This window comes from Rhopalosiphum padi, chromosome 3 (assembly GCF_020882245.1).
Source record: "Rhopalosiphum padi isolate XX-2018 chromosome 3, ASM2088224v1, whole genome shotgun sequence".
Taxonomy (NCBI): Eukaryota; Metazoa; Arthropoda; class Insecta; order Hemiptera; family Aphididae; genus Rhopalosiphum; species Rhopalosiphum padi.
The window spans coordinates 12181903-12203620 of NC_083599.1; the positions used below are offsets into that span (position 1 = coordinate 12181903).

At 25.8% G+C, this 21718-nt stretch overlaps 1 protein-coding gene across 2 annotated transcripts in view; it reads right to left on the minus strand.

The window, feature by feature from the left end:
- Positions 1-21718, minus strand: part of LOC132924573 (cytosolic carboxypeptidase 6-like) — a 53660-nt gene that overhangs the window by 6550 nt on the left and 25392 nt on the right. For both annotated transcript variants that reach the window (XM_060988955.1, XM_060988956.1), the window contains one exon: positions 18212-18322. In XM_060988955.1, coding sequence (XP_060844938.1) covers positions 18212-18322 — 111 coding nt within the window. The remainder of the gene's footprint in view (positions 1-18211; positions 18323-21718) is intronic.

The following is a 21718-nucleotide window of genomic DNA, read 5'->3' on the forward strand; positions in this document are numbered from 1 at the left end:
CTACTTCAATGTAGAAACGCGCCTGCTTATATATAAACATGTCTATACATTGTACCCCATAAGCTATTATTATAGCAATTTTAAAAATACTAAACAATATATACTCAACTAAAGTTTCAATTTTTTTTTGATATACGCTCCTGAAGTTCAAATTTTTATAAGTAGCTCGTGAGTATTATAACCAATGTATATGTACCTATTGTAACTATATATAAAATTTTTTCATAGATATTTTAAGTTAATATTACTTAAATTTATTTTATAATAACATATAAATATATTTTAAAAAATAGGTAACATGGGCAGATCTTTTGTCTACATACGCAGGTGCCTAATAATGATTAGTCAATAATAATTTTAGCAGTTTTTATTTTTTATTAATATTTGACTATAATTTCACTAAAAATAATTCTACAATAAATTAACCCGCATAATAAATTTCAACGAAAACACGTGAAACTTTATAGTAAATTGATTAGACAATAACAATATATTGTCGATAACTATAACTATACAATATACATGAGCGAATACAATGTACTGGGGAAATTTTTTAAGGGTTACATGGATTTGGTTTTATCGGTCGCATTATACTCAACACATTACGGACTTGCACAATAAACAAATCGAAGCTCGCCGATTCGCTAGCAGTTTTACAAAAGAAGGTATATGGACGTATCAGTTCTATAGACGTAAATTTAATTCGGTCTGAAAAAAATCCAGTCCAAAGAAATATTAAAAAAAAAAGATTTTCTTTCCCATTTTACAGACTTAAGACTATCTTTTACCTATACTAGTATACAAACACAATATGTATGTCAAACATTTTTTAATTACAGTATCAATTGTTAAAAAAATTAGATACAATTAGGCGTGTTATCTAACAGAAATTAGGCATAAATATAATTTCAGATGTGGGACTGAAGAAGTGAAGACTGAACTGTGTAACTCCTGTATTATATGTACTTATCGTATTCTACGTATTATACAATATGTTATGCCCATCATAATATACATTTTATATTTACTATCTAGTACCTATATAATGTTGCTATAATACTTTATACATTACGTTTTATTTTCATCATAACACTGACTATTCGGTGATATACCCAAAAGCACAAATCGTCTATTTTTTCGGTAGCTTAAAAGTGCAAAACGAATTTGCACTTTTGTAACTTAGTAGTGGGATAAAAGTGCAAAAATAAAATGTATTACTTTATAATTTATATAATAGTGTACCCATCGTGCTATAAATTTCAACTTAAAATTTGACGCTCATTATATTTATAGTTCTCAAATAGGTACATTGTACTTTTATATTTAAAAAATAATAGTAATCGAGTTCATTGGAAGTTTAGTGTTATCATTTCGTATTTTTCGTAACAAATTACGATGACGGTTGATAGTTAATCAACTAAGATAACTATAAAGTATCAATAATATAAACTTGTATATCAGATGGGATTTTTGATTACTATAGCAGCAGTGGCGTATTTTTTCAATTTATTTTTCGGGGGGCCCGGGGGGGGGTCTAAAAAATAAATAAGTTTATAACATTTAAAAAATACAACATATGAGTTATGAATTAATAATTATATTATTCCATTATTATTTCATATACAAATTCATTGTTTTTTAAAACAAAAAAAGTAAACGTCTTTTTTTTGCCAGTTCATTAATAATTTTTTCAGGTGTATGAACCTCGTCCCCCCCTGAAAACACACCAATGTATAGCACTATAGCAGTATATATAGCTTTAAAAATAATATAGATTATGATATGAATTTATCATTAGGTATTTTGTTTTTAATTGAAAAATGTTTGAAAATCTAGTGAAACATTTTAAATCGTATACCAGATATCCACTTAATATCTATATCTATATCAGTTTAGTTGATATCTGCGTAATGATCGTGTACGGTGTATGTCAGATCAATTAATAATTACTTATGGCTTTAATAAAATACATTTATTTTTATAAAAAGTATTTGCGCTTTTGGGTTATATTTTGAGCTTATATATAGGCTACAGCTCGATTGTCATATAAACGTCGTGACTTTTGATAAATTTATTTTGTAGAACTATACCATCCGTCTATCCATATGCATATTTATCTTGAAAACATTCGGTATAATATATTATGATGTCTGCATAAAAAAAAAAAAAAAGATTCCTACAAAAAATTAATATTTGTGTCGTATACAATTTATACGTAAAACATAACAATATGTTCGATAATTTATCGAATTCATTATTTTTATTATTTCGTTCGATTAAAATGATCGGTTAGATATAGTTTACGACTATATTTTAAAAGTTTGGTACTTTCATTTTGCCACCAGACTCAAACCCGCAGTGAGCAATTTTAAAAATAAATAAACTATTTTTAAAATTTGGTAGGTAACGATTTAATTTAAACAAGTTTCATCATTTACTTATATCATCAATAATTGTATTTGTCTTTGTAACTCACCAATGGTTTAAAATCGGTTACAATAATCGATTTAATCTAGTCGCGATAATGCATTTCAAATAACATTTGTACATATTTTATAAAATATAGATATTTATTTATAATATATTTTTGACATTGTGGTCAATAGTTGTTGCTGACGAATTGCGTATAATGATCTTATATACATGGCTATATACTTGGCGTGTAAAGAAGAACATATTATTATGTCTAATAAATAAATCATTTTGAACAAATTCCTATACTATTACCTAACCTAAGGCTATAATAGCGAATAGACACACGTTTTCCATTTCCACGCACCGAGACCGAACATTTATTATTAAATACCTAATGTCATATAATGATAATAATATATTATATCATATAATATAATTGAAAATACAATCATAACAAATTATCAACTGTCAAGTCGTCAAGGTTTTAAAAATAGCCCCCATGGAAAAATGTGAAGTTATCTTAATCGAATGTAGATACGAATATAGCATGAGACATATATTATTGTGTACTAAACATTTTGTTAAATATAATTATTGAGGTGTGTATGCCATATACATGCATAATCGTTAGCTGGCCTAAATTTTAGATGTTGCTTTTTAGTTTTTACTTATTACAGCATTTTTTGGCTTTCTTATTCTTTATTTAGGCCCTCTCTTAAACTCAAATAAATTTTCATGAATATTTAGGTATTAATAATTTTAATTAATTTAAAATATGTTTACATAATACGGGGTGATTCTTTTATCATAAAACACTCATTATTTCAAAAAGTATTCATGTTTTTGAAAATATTTTTTTACATAGTTTCAAGTTGTTAAAAAAACATCGTTTTTATTAAAAAATTATATTTTTAAATATTTTTTATCTATATTTTTTTTTAAGTTTTTCACTTTTTTGAATGAAAACATAGTTTTAATTTCATATTCCAAAGCAGAATAATTTTTTGAGTATTTTGATACATAAAATTCGAATTTAGGGTGAGTAGTTTATGAGTTATACTTATTTAAAGTTTAGACAAGCGGAGTAGTGGATAAACATTTTGCGGGGTTACCCCGTACCATTCCACTCCCCGCATCTAAACTTTAAATACTTATAAGTTATAACTCATAAACTACTCGCCCTAAATTCGATTTTTATATATCAAAATACTCAGAAAATTATTCTGCTTTGAAATATGAAATTAAAACTATATGTTGTCATTCAAAAAAGTAAAAAACTTAAAAAGTATAAGGATAAAAAATTTAATTTTTTAATAAAACCGTAGTTTTTTTAACAACTTGAAACTATGTAAAAAATATTTTCAAAAAAATGAATACTTTTTGAAATAATGAGTGTTTTATGATAAAAGAATCACCCTGTATATATTAATAATAATAATAATAATAATTTATGACATAATTTAGAAAAAAATATGTTATATTTAGTTGATTATGTGTCAGGACCCTGATTATTACAAAATGTCAGATTATAATACATGTGCTAGATTAGGTAAGGACGTCAGGTTGATGAGAAATTATTAAAATTGTTAAAACTAACGGGTGTGTAATTAAACTTATAACAAATAAATTGCTGACAATATAATGGATATTTTAATTGTAATAACATATTATTGTTTGTGTCACATTTGTTTCACAATTTGATGGAAATTTCTTACAATATTTTTTTATGTTCTTACAATTAATTTTAACCCACTGACAATAATATAGTTTTCCCGATTCTTAAAATACAGACTGAAAATTGTGCAGTTATTACATCTTATGTGATAATCTTCTGTGATTGCTAGCGATGGTACTATTTAGCGAATCGTGATTTATAGAATATGTGATCAAAGGCGAGATTACAGGAAACTTTCTCATCTATTCGCCAATGGATCATTTACCACACTTATTTTATTTAATACTACAGATACTACGCCGTAGTTATGACTTCAAATCACCTAAAATTACAAAAATATCTGTTTAATCCAACAAAATTACGAAAAATCAAAAATATAATTTGTCAGTAACGACACACATAATCCTTGAGTTGGAATCCTGTAGCTAAGCCCAAATGAAGAGTTTTAAAAACGATATGATATAAAAAATTTTCAGTAGAAACTAGAACAATTTTTTTAATTGAATACTTATATGAGTTATACATAATAATATATTTATTTTTATTTTAAGATTATAAAATATTTTAGCACACCTGATGGTGCTATTAAAATAATTTATAATATCTATAAAACTGTAGGTACTTATTAAACTATCATCAAGTATTTTTTTTTATATTGGAAGTTTCTAAAATCTTAAACCAGACTTGAATGCAGCATTTTATGATATCGCATATTCATATTAATCGATTATTTATTATTGTCATCGAAAACAGAAGTCACAAAATGTACAATGTTTTATGTATTTTTTAACAATTTATGTTTAAAATAAACCTTGAGCAATGCCTGGAATAAATGGCCGGTGCAAACGGTGCACTACATGGGGGACTTTGGTATTATGGATATCAAAAAGTATCATAAATGCTATAAATATAATAAGCAATAACCATGTAGTACCATGTGCAGATGATTATATAATGTATTGGGATATTTGGACAGCTGGAGACATTTTTTTTTATTCATTTATTAAATAAATATTAATAAGCCTTTAAAACCTAGAGATTTATATGAAATTTTATTTATTGTAAAAAAAGATTTAGAAATAAAAATATGAGGGACCTTCGTTGAATATTTATAAGACGCCAATTAAAAATGTTTTTTTTTGCACCAAGATCCCCAGAGTTCAAAGAACCGACACTAATCTCGAGACAAATGTCTTCTTTAATAATAAATTCATCGTAAAGTACTAATATTGCAATATTCATAGATTCGTCGAAGTGAACGCGTCTAAAAACCTCTATAATCGTGGACAGATACATCAGAAATTATCAGACATAGATACACTTTTGACCTATACTTTGCGGGGGTTTGTGAACACTTCAGAGTTCTATCGTTACATTAAACGAAATAAGAATCGTCCATGTCACTATGTTATAATGATAAGTGGTGACCGAATTCTTCGAACAACAATGTGGAGGTATACGCCATAAGATATTATAAATACAATTTCTGAGCGAAGGAAATACTGGAAACTCATAATGCCTAACTGCACGGAGATGTGTCTGTTCATGGAAAATATAATATCAAAACGTGTTAGAGACTGAGTATATATTATTATTATGTACATTATTGCCACCAGCCGGATAATTCCATCGCGGAGTAGTAATATAAGTAATGACAATGAGTAATATATTTAGTAATATAATAATTAATAATGTAATATAAATAAACATTTATTACATATTATTATTCTTTTGAATTTGTTATATTTATGTTAATCAAATATGATGATAATATTCGACATGCACCTACTGTACAACGGACTGAGTGGAGTGGTTACTATTACTTCCCATACATATATGTTTTATTTTATAATATTATTGGGTAAATACAAAGTTTTCATTATATGGGATTGTGTTGTTTTATTTAAAATTAAATCAATTGAAACAATTCTTTATACATTTAAAAATTTACCTACCATTCATTTAAAACTCAATGTTTAAAATATAATGTTATTAATAATTTTCAAAAATGTTCATATTTTCGATATTTTTCCAAACATTGATAAACAATCTGAAATCTTTGTATTAAGTATTGTATTGATTTAATTGAAATTTTCCTTATATTTAATATTAATATAAGACATACTTACCTACAGTTTATAGTTTATACAGTAATGGACAATGACTAATGAGTCAATATATAGATACTCATTTCTCAATTTATTCATTTAAATCTATTGATCGAATTAGTGATTTATGATTTATGCCATAATACAAATGAGTTCTATATATTATTAGTGTTGAATAAATTTGGCGTTAGTCCAGCTAAAATGTATTATTTTTTTTCCAGAAAAATACATTTATAGTGTATTTGTGTATCTAGGTTTAATTTATTTATTTATAAGAAATGTAATATCTATATTGTATTTATTTTCATCGGTGTTCGAGGAGATAACGAGTTATTAAAAACATAATTAAAAATTATTGGAAATAATATTACCAAATATAGTTGTTTCATAAAACAGAAATTAGTAAATTCGGATTAATTAGTTTTTTCTCGGAATTGACACACGTTGAAAGTTACTGATCCGATTATTTGTCAGTAAATAAATGTTTACTTTGAATATTAAATTAATAACATGAAGTCATATTGGGTGGGTATCATTTTGGTTATACGTTTTCATTTCTTACGACTGTCGTAGTTTATTCTGGTACGCCTCAAATATTAAATCTTGTTGAACTGTTTACATTAAAATTCACTTTAAAATTAGTGACAACAATTATATGGATTTAGATCAGTGTTTTAGGTATTATATTAAAAAAAGTTATATAAATTAAAATGAGTTACAACTAATATTTATTATTAGCATTGTATTTATATTTTACTATAATATATAAAATACTAAATAGTCCCTATTTTTGTGTGTAGTAACTAGTAGTAAATTACAAATAGACGAAAAGAAGTTTATGTTTACTAGTTACAACCCTTAAAAAATATTTGTCTAGGTATGCTAAAAAATATGGTAGTGTGTAGTAGCAAAATTTACAAAAAAATAGAGACTGATATATACGAGTATATCTTAGACGGTTAGACGCACGTGTCATCTTACATTATAATTTGTATTATCAGTTATATCACGTAGTCCCGCCATATAAGTAGGTATATATTTTGATTACAATTTGAAAATATATACTGATTATAATAATACTATCAAGTTAACGTGTAGCAAAGCAGTCTTGTGTCATCCAGTGGCGTCATTTGGGGGGGGGGGGCAAGGTGGGCATTTTCCCCTGTCTAATTTTAAAAGCAGCCCGATGGGGCGGTGCCCGGTGGTTGCCGTTTAACCATTATTTATTATTATATTAAATTAGTCCAAAAACATGACTATATAAAATTTATAATATTTTCTTAAAATATTATACTGTATACTAAGAAATTATTGTCGTAATGATAAATTTTTAATTAATAATTTAGTTGGAATATATTTATATTTAGACGCTTGCGGGTACATGCATGCATGGATATTGGATATGTGTGTGTGCGTGTGTCGTCGTCGTGTGTGTGTGCATTTTAAAGGAAAAGAAACAACAATAGTAATAACTAATATCATAATCTCCGTATGGTTTTATTTCTAAAATCTAAAATTAGTACAAATTCTAAAAACATCAACCGTAAGCGATTCGGCACTAGACTTCAGTAATCAGTTAGCTTGCGACAATCGTGACGCCGTACGGTAAAAAGTTTATATTTTACATAGTTTTTTTTTTACCCATTTATAGACCGGTCAAAACTTTTGCCCCCTTCTACCGAAAACTGAAATGACGCCACTGGTGTCATCGCTTGCTCCGTGTATTGCTACCAGGTTATCGGTAAAGTAAAATATATTATTTAATCATTTTATTTCAATAATATATATATATGTTAAATTGTGCTCGGTATACTAAGTATCTGGTCTAATATTATTATAACATCTAAATTCTAAATCCCATCACTTTATTCCGTTTGGTATTAATCTGTAGTTGTTACACCGTGTCAGAGAAGACAAAATTTTAATTACCTATATAGTTGTTACTATATGTAACAAAATAATATAAATTTACAAATTTTATTCAGATGGCAATAATTGCCTCCAAAAAAGGTATGTTCGTGACGTTATTAATATTTTAATTATAAAGTAAAATAATATTTGATGAAATAAATAAATTTATTAAGGATTTTAGATTTTAATACCTGCAGTTAAATATAAAATGAATAATTCACTTAAAATGTTTACCAAGTACTTACTATAGTACTTACACCGTTGTATACTAGAATATATAGTATTGTTAAATTAATTATTTTTTTTTTAATTTACTTATAAAACATAAAATATTTAAAATGAAAATTCAAAATATCTTTGGTGCTGATTATTCGAGTATGTCGAATACAAAAATATATGTTTTCTTTACAAGATTAATGCTGGATTATATAAAAAAAATAAATAAACATTAAATTTAATGATTCATTGGTGTGCTTAATGGTCTCTTAAACACGATATAATGGCTAATAATTGGTCCATTAAATTGTATGAATATAGTACCATTAAATTTATTCAATTTTTTTATGCATGCAACTACATAAATATATCACGTCAATGTACCATAGTCCATAATGTATATAATAATATTATATTGTGATAAATTGCATACTAAATACGTATAACAACACGTGTACAATTATTTATTTTTTACTGATCGTTCGCTTTTCTACATGGAAATTTATGGATTTTCATCTCTTCTCTACATTTTTGAAAAAGTGTGTAATGATTTTACAAAATAATAACAATATAAACAAAGGTATTCAAATATTAAAATCCGTAAAAATGTTTGTGATCGCGTGTGTAAATAAAACGTTAACGTTCGCAATACTATACTGTCGTACTGGCATTACGTGCATATTTTTGCGGTGTAATAATGTTATGCAGTTGTCATGCAACTGTAGTTAAAACAACGAAATCGCCTGTTAAAGAATGTCTATACCTCAAGACTCAGGTTTTATCTACCGCCAGCGTATTTTTTTTATAAAGGGTAGTAGACGTCACTTATGTAGTTATTTGTCTTGGTCTGGTCTCGCAAACATATACAACGTTGTGCACAATATATTGTGTTCAATGGCAATGCAAATACTGTGTACTTAGTTGGATATTAAATAAGAGTGAATTGATTATCCGCTGAACACGTCCTGCTGTATATGTTTGTAAAATTAAGACAATAAATACGAATATCGATCACTGAGTCCTCTTTATGGTTTTAATCCGAGTATATAGAGTTGTGTGGAAGGAGCGGTTGTATAGGTTTTGTCCACCGCGGGGTCTCGTTTTACTATCGGAAAATTTATATTGCAGTATAGTCGACAAATTGTTGATAACAATTCCTACTTATTATTATACAAATATAGTTATTTTAAAATTAGTCTAAATATTTTGAAAAATTCCTTACGTCGTATAGACCATAATAATGTACATAGTGATGAAAAGTGTCTAGTTTGTAAATTAATATGAGTGTGATTAATAACTTTTGAATAATAACAAAATAACGATTTTATTATCTAATTTAGTTAGTAATAAGTTATGAAGTATACAAATTTATCAAGAATTGAACATAAAATGCTTAAAAAAAAATACATAAACACTTACGAGGAACATTATATCATGTTTTCAAACCATTATTAAAATAATAAAAATAAAAATAAAACTCCGACATAAATTAAAATTAACATAAAAAAAAACCAAAAGGTCTGCGAGGAGGCTTGTTGTAATAGATAATACCCATAAAATAATTTCGTAAGTGGCCGTCGATCCTGTGAACTCGATCGAACAAATGCCAAAAAAACAACAAAAAAATGCTTAAACACATTATTAATTACTATAATATATTGTACCAACAACGGCCAAGACGTACCTATTACTCGATGTCTAGGCGATATACACTTTATACACGCGGGAGTGCTGTGTCTACCTCGCATCTTGTCCGTCTGCGAAATTCGCCGCGGGAAGGATTTCTTGGGTGTAATTATTATAATCCAAACATTATTTTCCTCCGTTCGTTTGAACGTTATGTGTAAATTGTCGAGGATTTTAATGAGAAGATAAATTATAAAATAACATACGTAAGTTTTATTTTACGTATTAAACTACTAACGCTTAATATAATATCATACGTATATTCCGTGGCAGTTGTACACCTATAGAATAATATTTTTTCGCAAAAAAGTCAATTATTTATGCCTAAAATATCCTACAAGTTCATTCATCACGTTTTGCGTTATTGTTTCGTCTATATAATAGCCACCATACACGAGCATCTGTGGTGCGTTTTCTGCACAGTTTAGACGATGTGGTTTAGACGAACCGGCGACATTCTGCGGTTGCGGCGGTATAATAGTTTAAATAGTTATACTTATATGTTATTGTATACCTACTCACAAATAACGCACTTGTTGTATAGGTACAAGTCTATACTTTTACTTTTATCCTCTACACTCTAACCCACCACCTCTTTCAACCCTTAACCCTTTTGATAACCACAGTCCAAAACTAATTAACGATAAATCAATTGTGTATCCAAAATATGTATGCTATTTCTATTTGTATAACTCAAAAACGAATAACCGTAGATAATTTAAATTTTCACTAAATATTTGAATTATTATTTTCTATTTACAATCAACTTTATAAAATATTTCAATTCTTTTTGACCTATTTGTAAACACGAGAAATTTTTGATTTTTTTTAATATACATTTTTTTTATATAAATGTCGACAAAAATTATAATTCACTGGGTAAAAATGGTTGAAAATGTAACACATTAAATAATTTTATAGTTAGAAATTCATAACGTTTTTTTTATACCAAAGATATGAAAATTTGATACAAAATACATTATTATACGTTTTTAAACTTATGTAGAAAAACATGATTTCGCCTAAACCAAATACATTTTTATGAGAATTTGAAGCCTACATTTTTACGATATCGGATATTGAACCATAAAATAATTATTTTTCCTCAAACAATTTTTGATATTTTGTTGTATTTCAAATAAAAATAATAGTAGATACTTGACATTTTCACAAAATGTTTATATTACCATTTTTATTACATGATAAAATTTTTATTTTTTTTTTAGTTTGTTTTCCATAAATGTTGATGAAAAATTATTCGTCAAGTTAAACTTCTTGAAAATGTAAAACAATTCACACATTAATTGTTCATATATGTGTATAAAAATATTAAAAATTAATTGGCAGAATTATTTTTATATGCGTTGAAGTAAAAAATTTAACTAAATTATGATTAATTATAATATTATTTAACGATGTTAATTATTTTGTTATAATTTAAAATCATTATTCGTGGGAACTTAAAACTTTTATGTATTATTTTTTTCTTTACGTAAAAATTTACTAAACTTAATTATACATTTTTGATTTATTTTAAGGTATCTATTTTTATTATGAATATATTTTTTCTTTTTAACAGTATTTACAGAAAGATGTTATTACATTTTAATTATATAAGTCGATATAATATGATAAACATGTATATTAATTAAAATAAATGCGTTATTGTCGGAAAAACTATATTCACATAATCACATACCATATTATCAAAAATAAAATAAATTTAATAGCTAATTTAAATTTAGGTTATGTACATCAAAAAAACTTAATGTGTTATTAAATTATACATTATTATGAAATATAGCTTGTTATATTATAACTTTTGAGTCAAGACCATATTGTATCGTAAACCAGTATGTTGTATATGATAGGTTTATAGTATAAATAGTTTGAAAAAAATCTATAATTTATTTTGGAAATATTGTTGTGTATAGTAAAATCCATAATATACGTAATTTTTTAGATATTTAAGTTTAAATATTAACTACATATAACTATATTACGAGTATGAGCAACCTTGCATACATTTTAAGTCAGCTTTAAAAATCGAAAATTTTATAAACTGTTAACTACCAAATAATTTACAAATATTTGTGATTTTAATGTATTTAAATTTTTTAATTTTGTCAAAATTTGAACATCAAATACGTATAAATAGTTATTCTTTTGTATCTTTAATATTTTTAAATTTTTATTATAATAATTTATAAGGACATTTGTAACACATTTTCAACGTTTTTTACTGAGTATAAAATGTTGAGAGAAAATTCTTACGATTAAATATTCAATGAAAAATTTGAACTTTAAACGCTCATAAACAATATGTGCTACTTATGTGACTTTTGGTAAATTTTTTTTTTTATAGGTGAAAAAACATGATTAATTTTGTATTTAATTTTTAAATCATAGAAACATTCATCAACATTCTAATATCAAATGCATATAAAAACATTTTGTGACCATTTAATTTTGATATTTTTACTTGGTATGTGAGAAATTTATAAGAATCTTTGTATTAAGTTTTCAAGGTTTTGTAATCGTGCAAAAGTTTTATATTGCCACAATAATTAATCAATACATTGTTATATTAACATTTTCTAGGTAACTGTTTTAATTTTTTTGGTAAAATAAATATCAAGTATATTATATTATATTATAGTAATATTAATTATTTTTATTTTTATACGATTTTAGGAATTAATAATATAAAATATAAAATTATTTAATATAATGCAATCCTGAATAATTAATATTTATTTTTGTTAAAAATAAAGATTTTTTTTAAAATTTAAATTAATTTATTATATTTCTTGTTCTTTGTTAACGAACAGTGAACTATTAAAAAGTATTTTTTGATCCATAGGTTGGATTTTTGTGCTATATTAGATAATATTTTAAATTTTCGATTTTTAATCAAATTTTTGTTTTTGGATAGAAAACTTTAATAGAAGGTTTCTCGTAATTTATTCATACCCCAATTAAAAATATATTTTTTAGTTTTTTTTATTAACGTCTCAAGTTTAAAACTAAAAGAAATTCAATAAATTTATGTAATTTTGAAAATCATTTTGCAATTATATTTTATTATTAAAAAACTATTTAATTTAATAACAAACTAACAAAGGTTTGAACGTTTATTACAAGATTTTTCATACATTTTTTTCTGCCAGAAATTAAAACGAATTAGCGTAAACTGTAGAGCACATTATTTTAAAATTTCGTTATATTATCAACAGGTATATTATGTCACAGTCCGAAAGACGCAAGTCACGACTATATAGACTCGATTTACCGATCTGCAGCAGTACTAAATAATAATATTCTTTTGAAACTTTTAAAACACTCTATAGTGAGTAGGTACAGTTCTATTCTATATAGTATACCGTGTACAAATAATTATAAAAACAATGTAGAATTTTTAATTATTTCAACTGCAGGAGTCATTGAAAAGTAAGAAAATCTAAACAGAAACTTTTATTGAATTCAATGTTATACTTATAAATTATAATATAAAGTTATACACGAGAAAAAAAATAATACCTATACTGTATAGTCTGTAGGACAGACTGCTATAATTATAGTCCATAAGATATAAATTACGATATGCTTGCGGCGATGTTATACTTTTATTCAAGCAAGTCCCGGCGTAATAATTATTATGTGTAAGATAGTTTAGTTGAGAAATTTGTATCTAACAGAAAATTACGTTCGGCACAGTCTTTTATTATATACTCTCTTACGTCTGTCGGAAAGTTTAAAACTGGAATTATTAACGTTTATTAAATATTTTGTTGACGAAGAAATGTCGGACCGAATAAAGAATCGAAAAACATGCACAAGTAGAAAGTAATCATAATATTTCAGTAGCAATTCTAGAATACAATTTATAGCACAGGCTGTGTAATTAAAAATGAAAATTGAATGTGAATTGTTGTTATGGCGATGTCGATGCACAGATCAACATAAGCGTAAATGTAAGGCATTTACTATGATGCCTGTTAAAAATCTGTAATCTGTTGTATATTAACTGAACACTAACATTTCCAAGAGAACGAGCAAACAAGCACTTGCAAGTTGTAACTTTTATCCTACGTCAGTATAAAATGGTATTATAATATATATTTACAATATAATTCGCGATTATCGGTTTACAGTATATTTATATTTTATACATATTTTTCATATATTAATAAATTTATTAAAATTCCGATTTTTGAAGTTTTTAAATATACTTAACAAAATGTTGGATATAGTTCAAATTCTTGAGATATTGTGTATTACTCAAACAGTATGCTGTGACGATAAAAACTTATATGATTTTCAAATGAGAACACTTATTTTTTAATGTTAATTATTTGTTGGATGTTTTTTTTTTTGATAATGTTGATGTACTTAATTAAAAATTCAAACGAGTAGATTTTCAGTCATTAAAATTTTTACGAGTATCTTAAGAATAATAATAGTCTTTAAAAATGGTTAAACATAAAATATATAATATAGATAAGTAATATTGGATCTCTTATTAATTATTATACTACCACCATCTTTACAAATTATTATTATTTATATTATTATTAATATAAATTTTAAATTTTAAAATTATCACAGCCCCATATTTTCCAAACCCATTAATACGGACAAAATATTCTTATTACACAAAGTGTATTAACTTAAAAACCTCGTTTGAATTTCGATTTGATGCGTCATAATTTTTAAAAAATTTTCCACTAAATAATTAACAATAGGAAAGGGAGTTGTCATTGAAAAACAGAAGTTTAACAATATTTAATAATTATAAAAATCAGATTTTGAATTACTGAATTATTGTGAATATTACCTATGCTTGTTGAATCACTTGAATCACTTTGTATATCTAAATCTGTATCAACTGAATTAAAAAAAAAAAAAATGAATTGGAAATAATTTCAATTTTCTTTAAACGATTTTATGTTTTAAAAACTTAAGAAGCTTTAAACACACCTTGAAAATATTATAGTGTTTTCAAAAGCTTGCCACCCGCGGTGATCCAACCACCACTCTACCCCCCCCCCATTTTCCTGTCACCTTCACGTTAATGTGAAAGACTTATTTGTCTTACGAACGGAGATTTTTCTTTTTAACCGCGCATATTATTATGTACTTCTACAGACCGCCAGAAGCGTTCTTTATATACATAATAGCATAATACCTAGTACCTACCCGCATTTGCTAGGTAAATCCCACGCGACGTAAGATACGACGTCTATGCAAAGGTGGGACGAATATTTTGTTTACATACGATTTAAAGTTCGCGGATACGTATAGCGGCTCGTGTACGAGGATTAGATTGACCTAATAATATAATATTTATGTCGTCTCTCACACACCCACACGCACACTCGAGTGTACATATTTGTACGGGTGGGTTTTACTGCGATTCCTTTTATGTACAGTAAATGTGCAAATATAGTGGTCACAAGTAGTGTACATTATACATAATATTAATTAGTATACAATTATGCAAATACAGCAGTAATATACCTACGCATTTTCCTTGTATTGATGTCTGATGCGATTCCAAGGGCGAAGGCTTTAATAGCTATACATAACTTTACCAGCGATTGAAAACTATATTTAGACTTTATTTTATTTCGCAGAGGTTAAATTTCCGTACGAAATGGGTCACCTTCATCGTGCACCCGATAAAAATAATTTGATTTTTTGGATTCGATACTTAAAATAAAAAAACATGGTAGTCAGGCAGAGGTATCACCTAACCATTTTTCATATTTTAGCAAGACTTGCAAAAATAAAAGTATACATATTATATGAAGTATGTTAAATAATTCCACCCCAAACATAACCACAACCACGCAAGAATCGGTGTATACATCTTTAAGAAAACGAATAATTAATATAATATATAATTGTACTATAAAATTATAAATAATTGTTAAATTATTATTATGATTTAATAAAAAATAAATAATTAAAATACACACATCTTATTTTTTTAGCGGTTACTGTATTTGTGTTTTTTACGTTTGTCATAAAATTTCGGAGTGGAAATGTTTAATATTCAACTTTGAGTGTGGTTTTTAGTAATAAATTATAATATCTAGTTAGTATACATACTTAGCAATTTAAAAAAAATTCCAGATACCTTTAAAAATAATCAGAGAAAAAAATTAAATTAATGAAAAACGTGGATGTTTTTACAAAACTAGATTTTGATAAAATCAATTTTTTTTTTTTTTTATAGTTAAAATGATATAAATATAGACGACTTTTTTTTATTAAATATTTATATTAGCATGTTTCAGGTTTGATATAAATTTCATCATATTTTGTATTTTTTATGTATCAAATGTCTATTTGATATTTTTTTTGATTTATATATTTAGACGAATTTCAAGCAATATAAGCAATTGAGATATTTGAAATTGTTTAGTTATTTTTAAGCCAAAAAGCTTGAAAATGTAATACAATATCCTACATGAGTTTTAGTTATAGCAATTTAAAAGTGTGGAAAATACACATTATAGGTACATATTTTTAAACATTTTTGAAGTTCGAATTTGCAAGTTATTTTTAATTAAAAAAAAAAAATAAAACTTGAAAATTGAATACAAGGTTTTTCTTATATTTTTATTTTCTGTATCTTAAAAAATAAAAATAGCGACAATTTAAATGCACAATTTTTTATTATCATTCCTAATTTTTTTAATTAAGGTTTTGATGATATTGGATTTTAATCAAAAAATAGTTATGTTTGTTATTTTGTTGTAATTAAAAAAATACTATTCGAGAAGACTTGAATCTTTACAACATAATTATATAAAATAATATTTTCTAAAACTTTTTTTTAAGTCGCGTAACGGCGTAACTACGCCGTTCCGTAGCATTGATTTAATAAGTCAATTAAAACAGCAGATATGATAATAATATTACAACAATTAGTTCAACTTATTGTATTAGGTAAATTAAAATTTGATGTAATTTTAAAATTATAAAGTCCCGGCTATAAGATAGGTATACAGTGCATGTTGGCCTGTCTATACTCTGTAACGAAGCCTCTCTATTACATAAAACGAAAACTTTTAACGGTCCTGCGACTGGTGTCCTTTAAATACATTTTTCACTGTACGCTTATAGAAAAATAAATTATTTATAGCAATATAAACTTATAATAAAATATCCTCAGAAGTAGAGGCTGACAGGCCTAGTATAGTCTCTGTTCAGAATCATTTTTCATCGCGGTATACATTGATTTATCGTTGAATTTAAATTTAACATATCCATTACAGTGACCTAGATGAGACAGCAGTGTGACTCTCCGGTTGCGTTTTTAATTATCAGTCCAAATTGTTATCGCCATCGCAAGTATTTGCTTATATTTTTCCTCTTTTTGAATCCGTCCAGTATTATTATATTATAATATTATGATGTATTCCGTTGTAAAGAGCCTAACGCTCCCAAATTACAAATATTAGTTTTGAGATAATATTTCAGATGACTGGTTCAACACTCAAAATATATAACATATTATTATTCAATTAAACTTTAGGCGTAGGAAGTATAATGGCCCAGTCCACTGAGGCTTAGGACTTTTACTAGCCCATTATCCGTTAAAATAGGTGAGAATAATTAAGTTCAATACTAAATCTAACAAAATATAGTTTGGCTCACAGAGTTAATTCAGTAATATTCATCGCTTCTATCCGGACTAAAGGTATTGCATATGTGTATAATTTATACAGAAAAACTCGAGTTATTATTATTTTTATTTTTTTCACTATACACTGATATTGTTGCAATGTGTAAATATTTTAATATTAAAAACAACATGCGCTTAATAATAAAATACCTACTTTTTTTTAAAGCTTTTGTGAATTTTAATATTCATGTTATTTACATATGTTATACTTAAACGAACGGTGTTTTATTTTTTAAGTAAGTATATTATAATATTATATTAACATAATTTCGTAACATCAATTTTGGTTAGTAAAGACAAGTTGATTTATTTAAAAAAAATATACTATACCTATATAGAGTATCAACTACCATAATTTATCCGAAATACAAACTAAGACTAATTACTTGGTTGCGTTTTATCTTAATTAATGAAATAATTAAATTATATGAATATAAAATATATTAATATCTTTCAGTTTGATAAGGAAAGTTATAGGTATATTGTGTAATATAATATATTTACCTCCGCGACGTTCCGCATTTTTTAAAATCTCTGTTACAAATTGAATGCGCTTGTTCGTAACCTTCAATATGTTGGGATAACAATTTCGGAAACAATATATGTTTTTCGTACCTGAAAAAAATGTTGTATTGCTATTAGTTTTGATAAATAGTATTTTATTTTTATCGTATTTGTGTTAAATATGTGCGTCGAAAATTGTTCTATTAATTAATTATGTATATGCACATTTATGGTTTCAACTGAAGAAAATAAAGCATTTTAAATAGTTAACACTTCGACGCATATTTTTTATTTTCTAAGAAATAATTAAATCAAAAATTATAAATATACATAAACACTAAGTTATAAGTGATCTGAAACTGAGGGATGATAAAAAAAATCACATAATATAATTTAATAGATGTAAGCAATATATTATTTACAAGAGTAGATAAATAAAGAGTATCGAAGACGGATTTTAAATTCAAATAATAAATATTAGGTTTAAAAATGTATGTTTTATCTATAACAGGAACAATTTTTAGATTTAAACGAAACAATAGCACTTTAGTATTTGTTTTACACAAAAGTTACCATGTATAGTTTTCATATTTGAATATTATACTCGTGTGATCCGTGTAGAGATTAGAAATCGATCATTTTTACGAATTGTACATTTAACTAGAGCTATAATAGGCATACTTTTAAAACTAATAGATTTTTAGAAACTTTTCAGAACTGTTCCAAAAATTGTGGAAAACTACTTAATAGTAAATAATACTGAACAATTTAAAAAGTTTATGGACACAATAATCAATCGAACTTTTAAATTAAATACTATAAAACAATAATACTGATCACTGACTTATGCTGAGGTGAGATTATTCTGTCTTTTTTCACTTATTGTCTTATAACCACGTAGGTATTAAATTACTAATCCAAAGGAAATTAACCAATTAACGCGTAAATCCAAAAAATCGTGTTTAAAGTTTTCTCATTAATGGATTAAAGAGAAATACAACAGTCTAACTTTATCGTTCTCTGATTATTTAATTTATAGTTTATTTAAATACAAAATCGATACATTATAATTACCTATATATAAGTATATTACCAGCTATATGTAAATTATTTACCTCGTCGATTTAACAGAAGTTTTAGGGTTAATTCTAATGAATCGAAATGTGCAGAAACGATCTGTCTGAAGTGTGCATAATATAGTTAATACCTAGATATAGAAATAGAACAGTTCGATGAGATATTTTCGTTGTTGATATTTTGTAATTATTTATTATACTTCCAAGTAATGGTTACAACAGTATAAATATCGTTAATAAACGAAACTACTAGATAAAAAAAAAACAAAAATTAATTACTTACAACAGAGCGTAAATTATTCGCACTAATTGGAACTAAGGGATAGGTGTGGATAATCGATTTTTGCGTATAATTAAACAAAGGTTAAAACTTTAAAGTCAATTAAGTATTAATATTATCAATATTGATTATATATGTTATAAATATTAAATTTGAATGTATTATCTAAAAACAAAAAATTACTTTAAAGCTAAATATAATACATATATTATATTATCATTTGCTTGAAACAAATGGCGCAGGTTTTAATAAAAGTTTAGAACCCAAAAATACTCAAAATTAAACATTGAATATTATTCTATAAAATTCTTATTGTGAGGTAATCGATCTGTGTTGAAAAATTCATTTGAGCAAATAGATATTTTCGTTGATAAGTATTTGAATACGTGAGTTAATATCGCTGATTACATTTAGTATTTTTGATTTATGATGTAATAATTATACGTCAGTGATTGATAATGAAATATGGGTAATGGGTATTCCAAAGTTTATGAGGTTAATACTATCGGATTCATTACAGCGTTCGGGTTATAATCAAATCGAGCTAGAATACATTAAAAACCAACGAGCATACCATTTATAACCAGACGTATTTAACCAAACCATTATTGCCCGTGGAAATTGTATGCAGTCTCCGAAGTAAGGCCATTATATTATGTGGAATAGAACCAAACCATTAAAACCAGAAATTATGTGCAAATATGGGGCTGAAACCGCACCAGTCATCGATTTATCAGTCATTACTCATTATAATAAAAATTTGTTTTAAGAATCGAATTTTCAGAGGTTTTTTTTTAGAACTTATTTACCGCTTATTTTTGGTTAAAAAATATATATATAAGAACGGTTTTTGCGACAAAATTAATGTTAACAAATAACCATAGACCTTATACTTTGTCTATGCAAATAACGATTAAACAAATCAGTAAATTAATACTTTCATTATAATTTATTAAATTGCAAATTATTCAATATTATCTTTACAATAAGTATTTAACACATTTTAAATACTTAATAATAAAAATATTACAAAAAAACTGGGGAAGTTGATTTGCTGTATAGTAGTTGTTGAGTATTCCTTAATTGAGTAAGTCACTGTAATGGATGTGTTAAATTTGAATTCAATGATAAATCACTGCATGCGAAAAACGATTCCGAGTGGAGACGGTCTGTCAGCCTATATTTCTAAGGATAATTGATTATATATTTATTCAGCGGCATGACGCGAACTACGTAAAAAAAAAAAATAGCGGCGCCGCGACAGTGTAATATATCTAAAGCACAGTTTACCCATTTGTATATTTCCTTGTTTTTGTACACAATTCATTAACTAGCGTGCCACTGAACCTATTTATTTCAAGTATGCATACAACTATCAGAAATATCGCGAAAATTATACTTTTGTAAATAAATCGTATTTAAATAAATAATGCAAATTAAATTTGAGTTATGAAGCAAAATGTGACAACTTTTATGAATAAAAAGATAATAAATAATCGCGACGGTGGTCATGTTTCTTAAATAGTCATCGACTATTATATGTATATCCACATACCGCCCTCCTCCCCAAGACTATTCATATAGTTTCTTGGAGGGTGGGGGGAGGCAGGAATGCAGGATGTAGTGAAACGTTAAAAAAAAAAAAAACATAAATCGAAAAAAGACTAAATAAATAGTTGAAAATTTAAAAGTCAATTAATAGCACATAAGAGTCAACATATTTTTAAAATTTTCATTTTTTCACCATGACAAAAAATTCCAACTTTTCCTTAATTATTGTTTTTCTCAAACATTTTACACCTCTGGTAACTGATAATATGATATACATACGTATATCATATATGTCACTTGTCATGAAAAGAACAAAAATATGTAATTACAGTATGTAACCCGATTTATAATATGTATAATGTATAAATGTATATTGTAAATTTTGATATGAATAAGAAGGATGCTTATTACAAGTATGGTAATTATTATAAATTTTTAAATAGTCGTAAATGTATAATTTAGAGTAAACATTCGTGTTAAAAATGTTATAGATATATGTACTCGTAGTATAAATATAGTATAATATACATCATTGTATGCATTTACAATTTTTATTTTTACGCGCGATCCATTATTGATATGAAATCAGTTTGAGTTCCT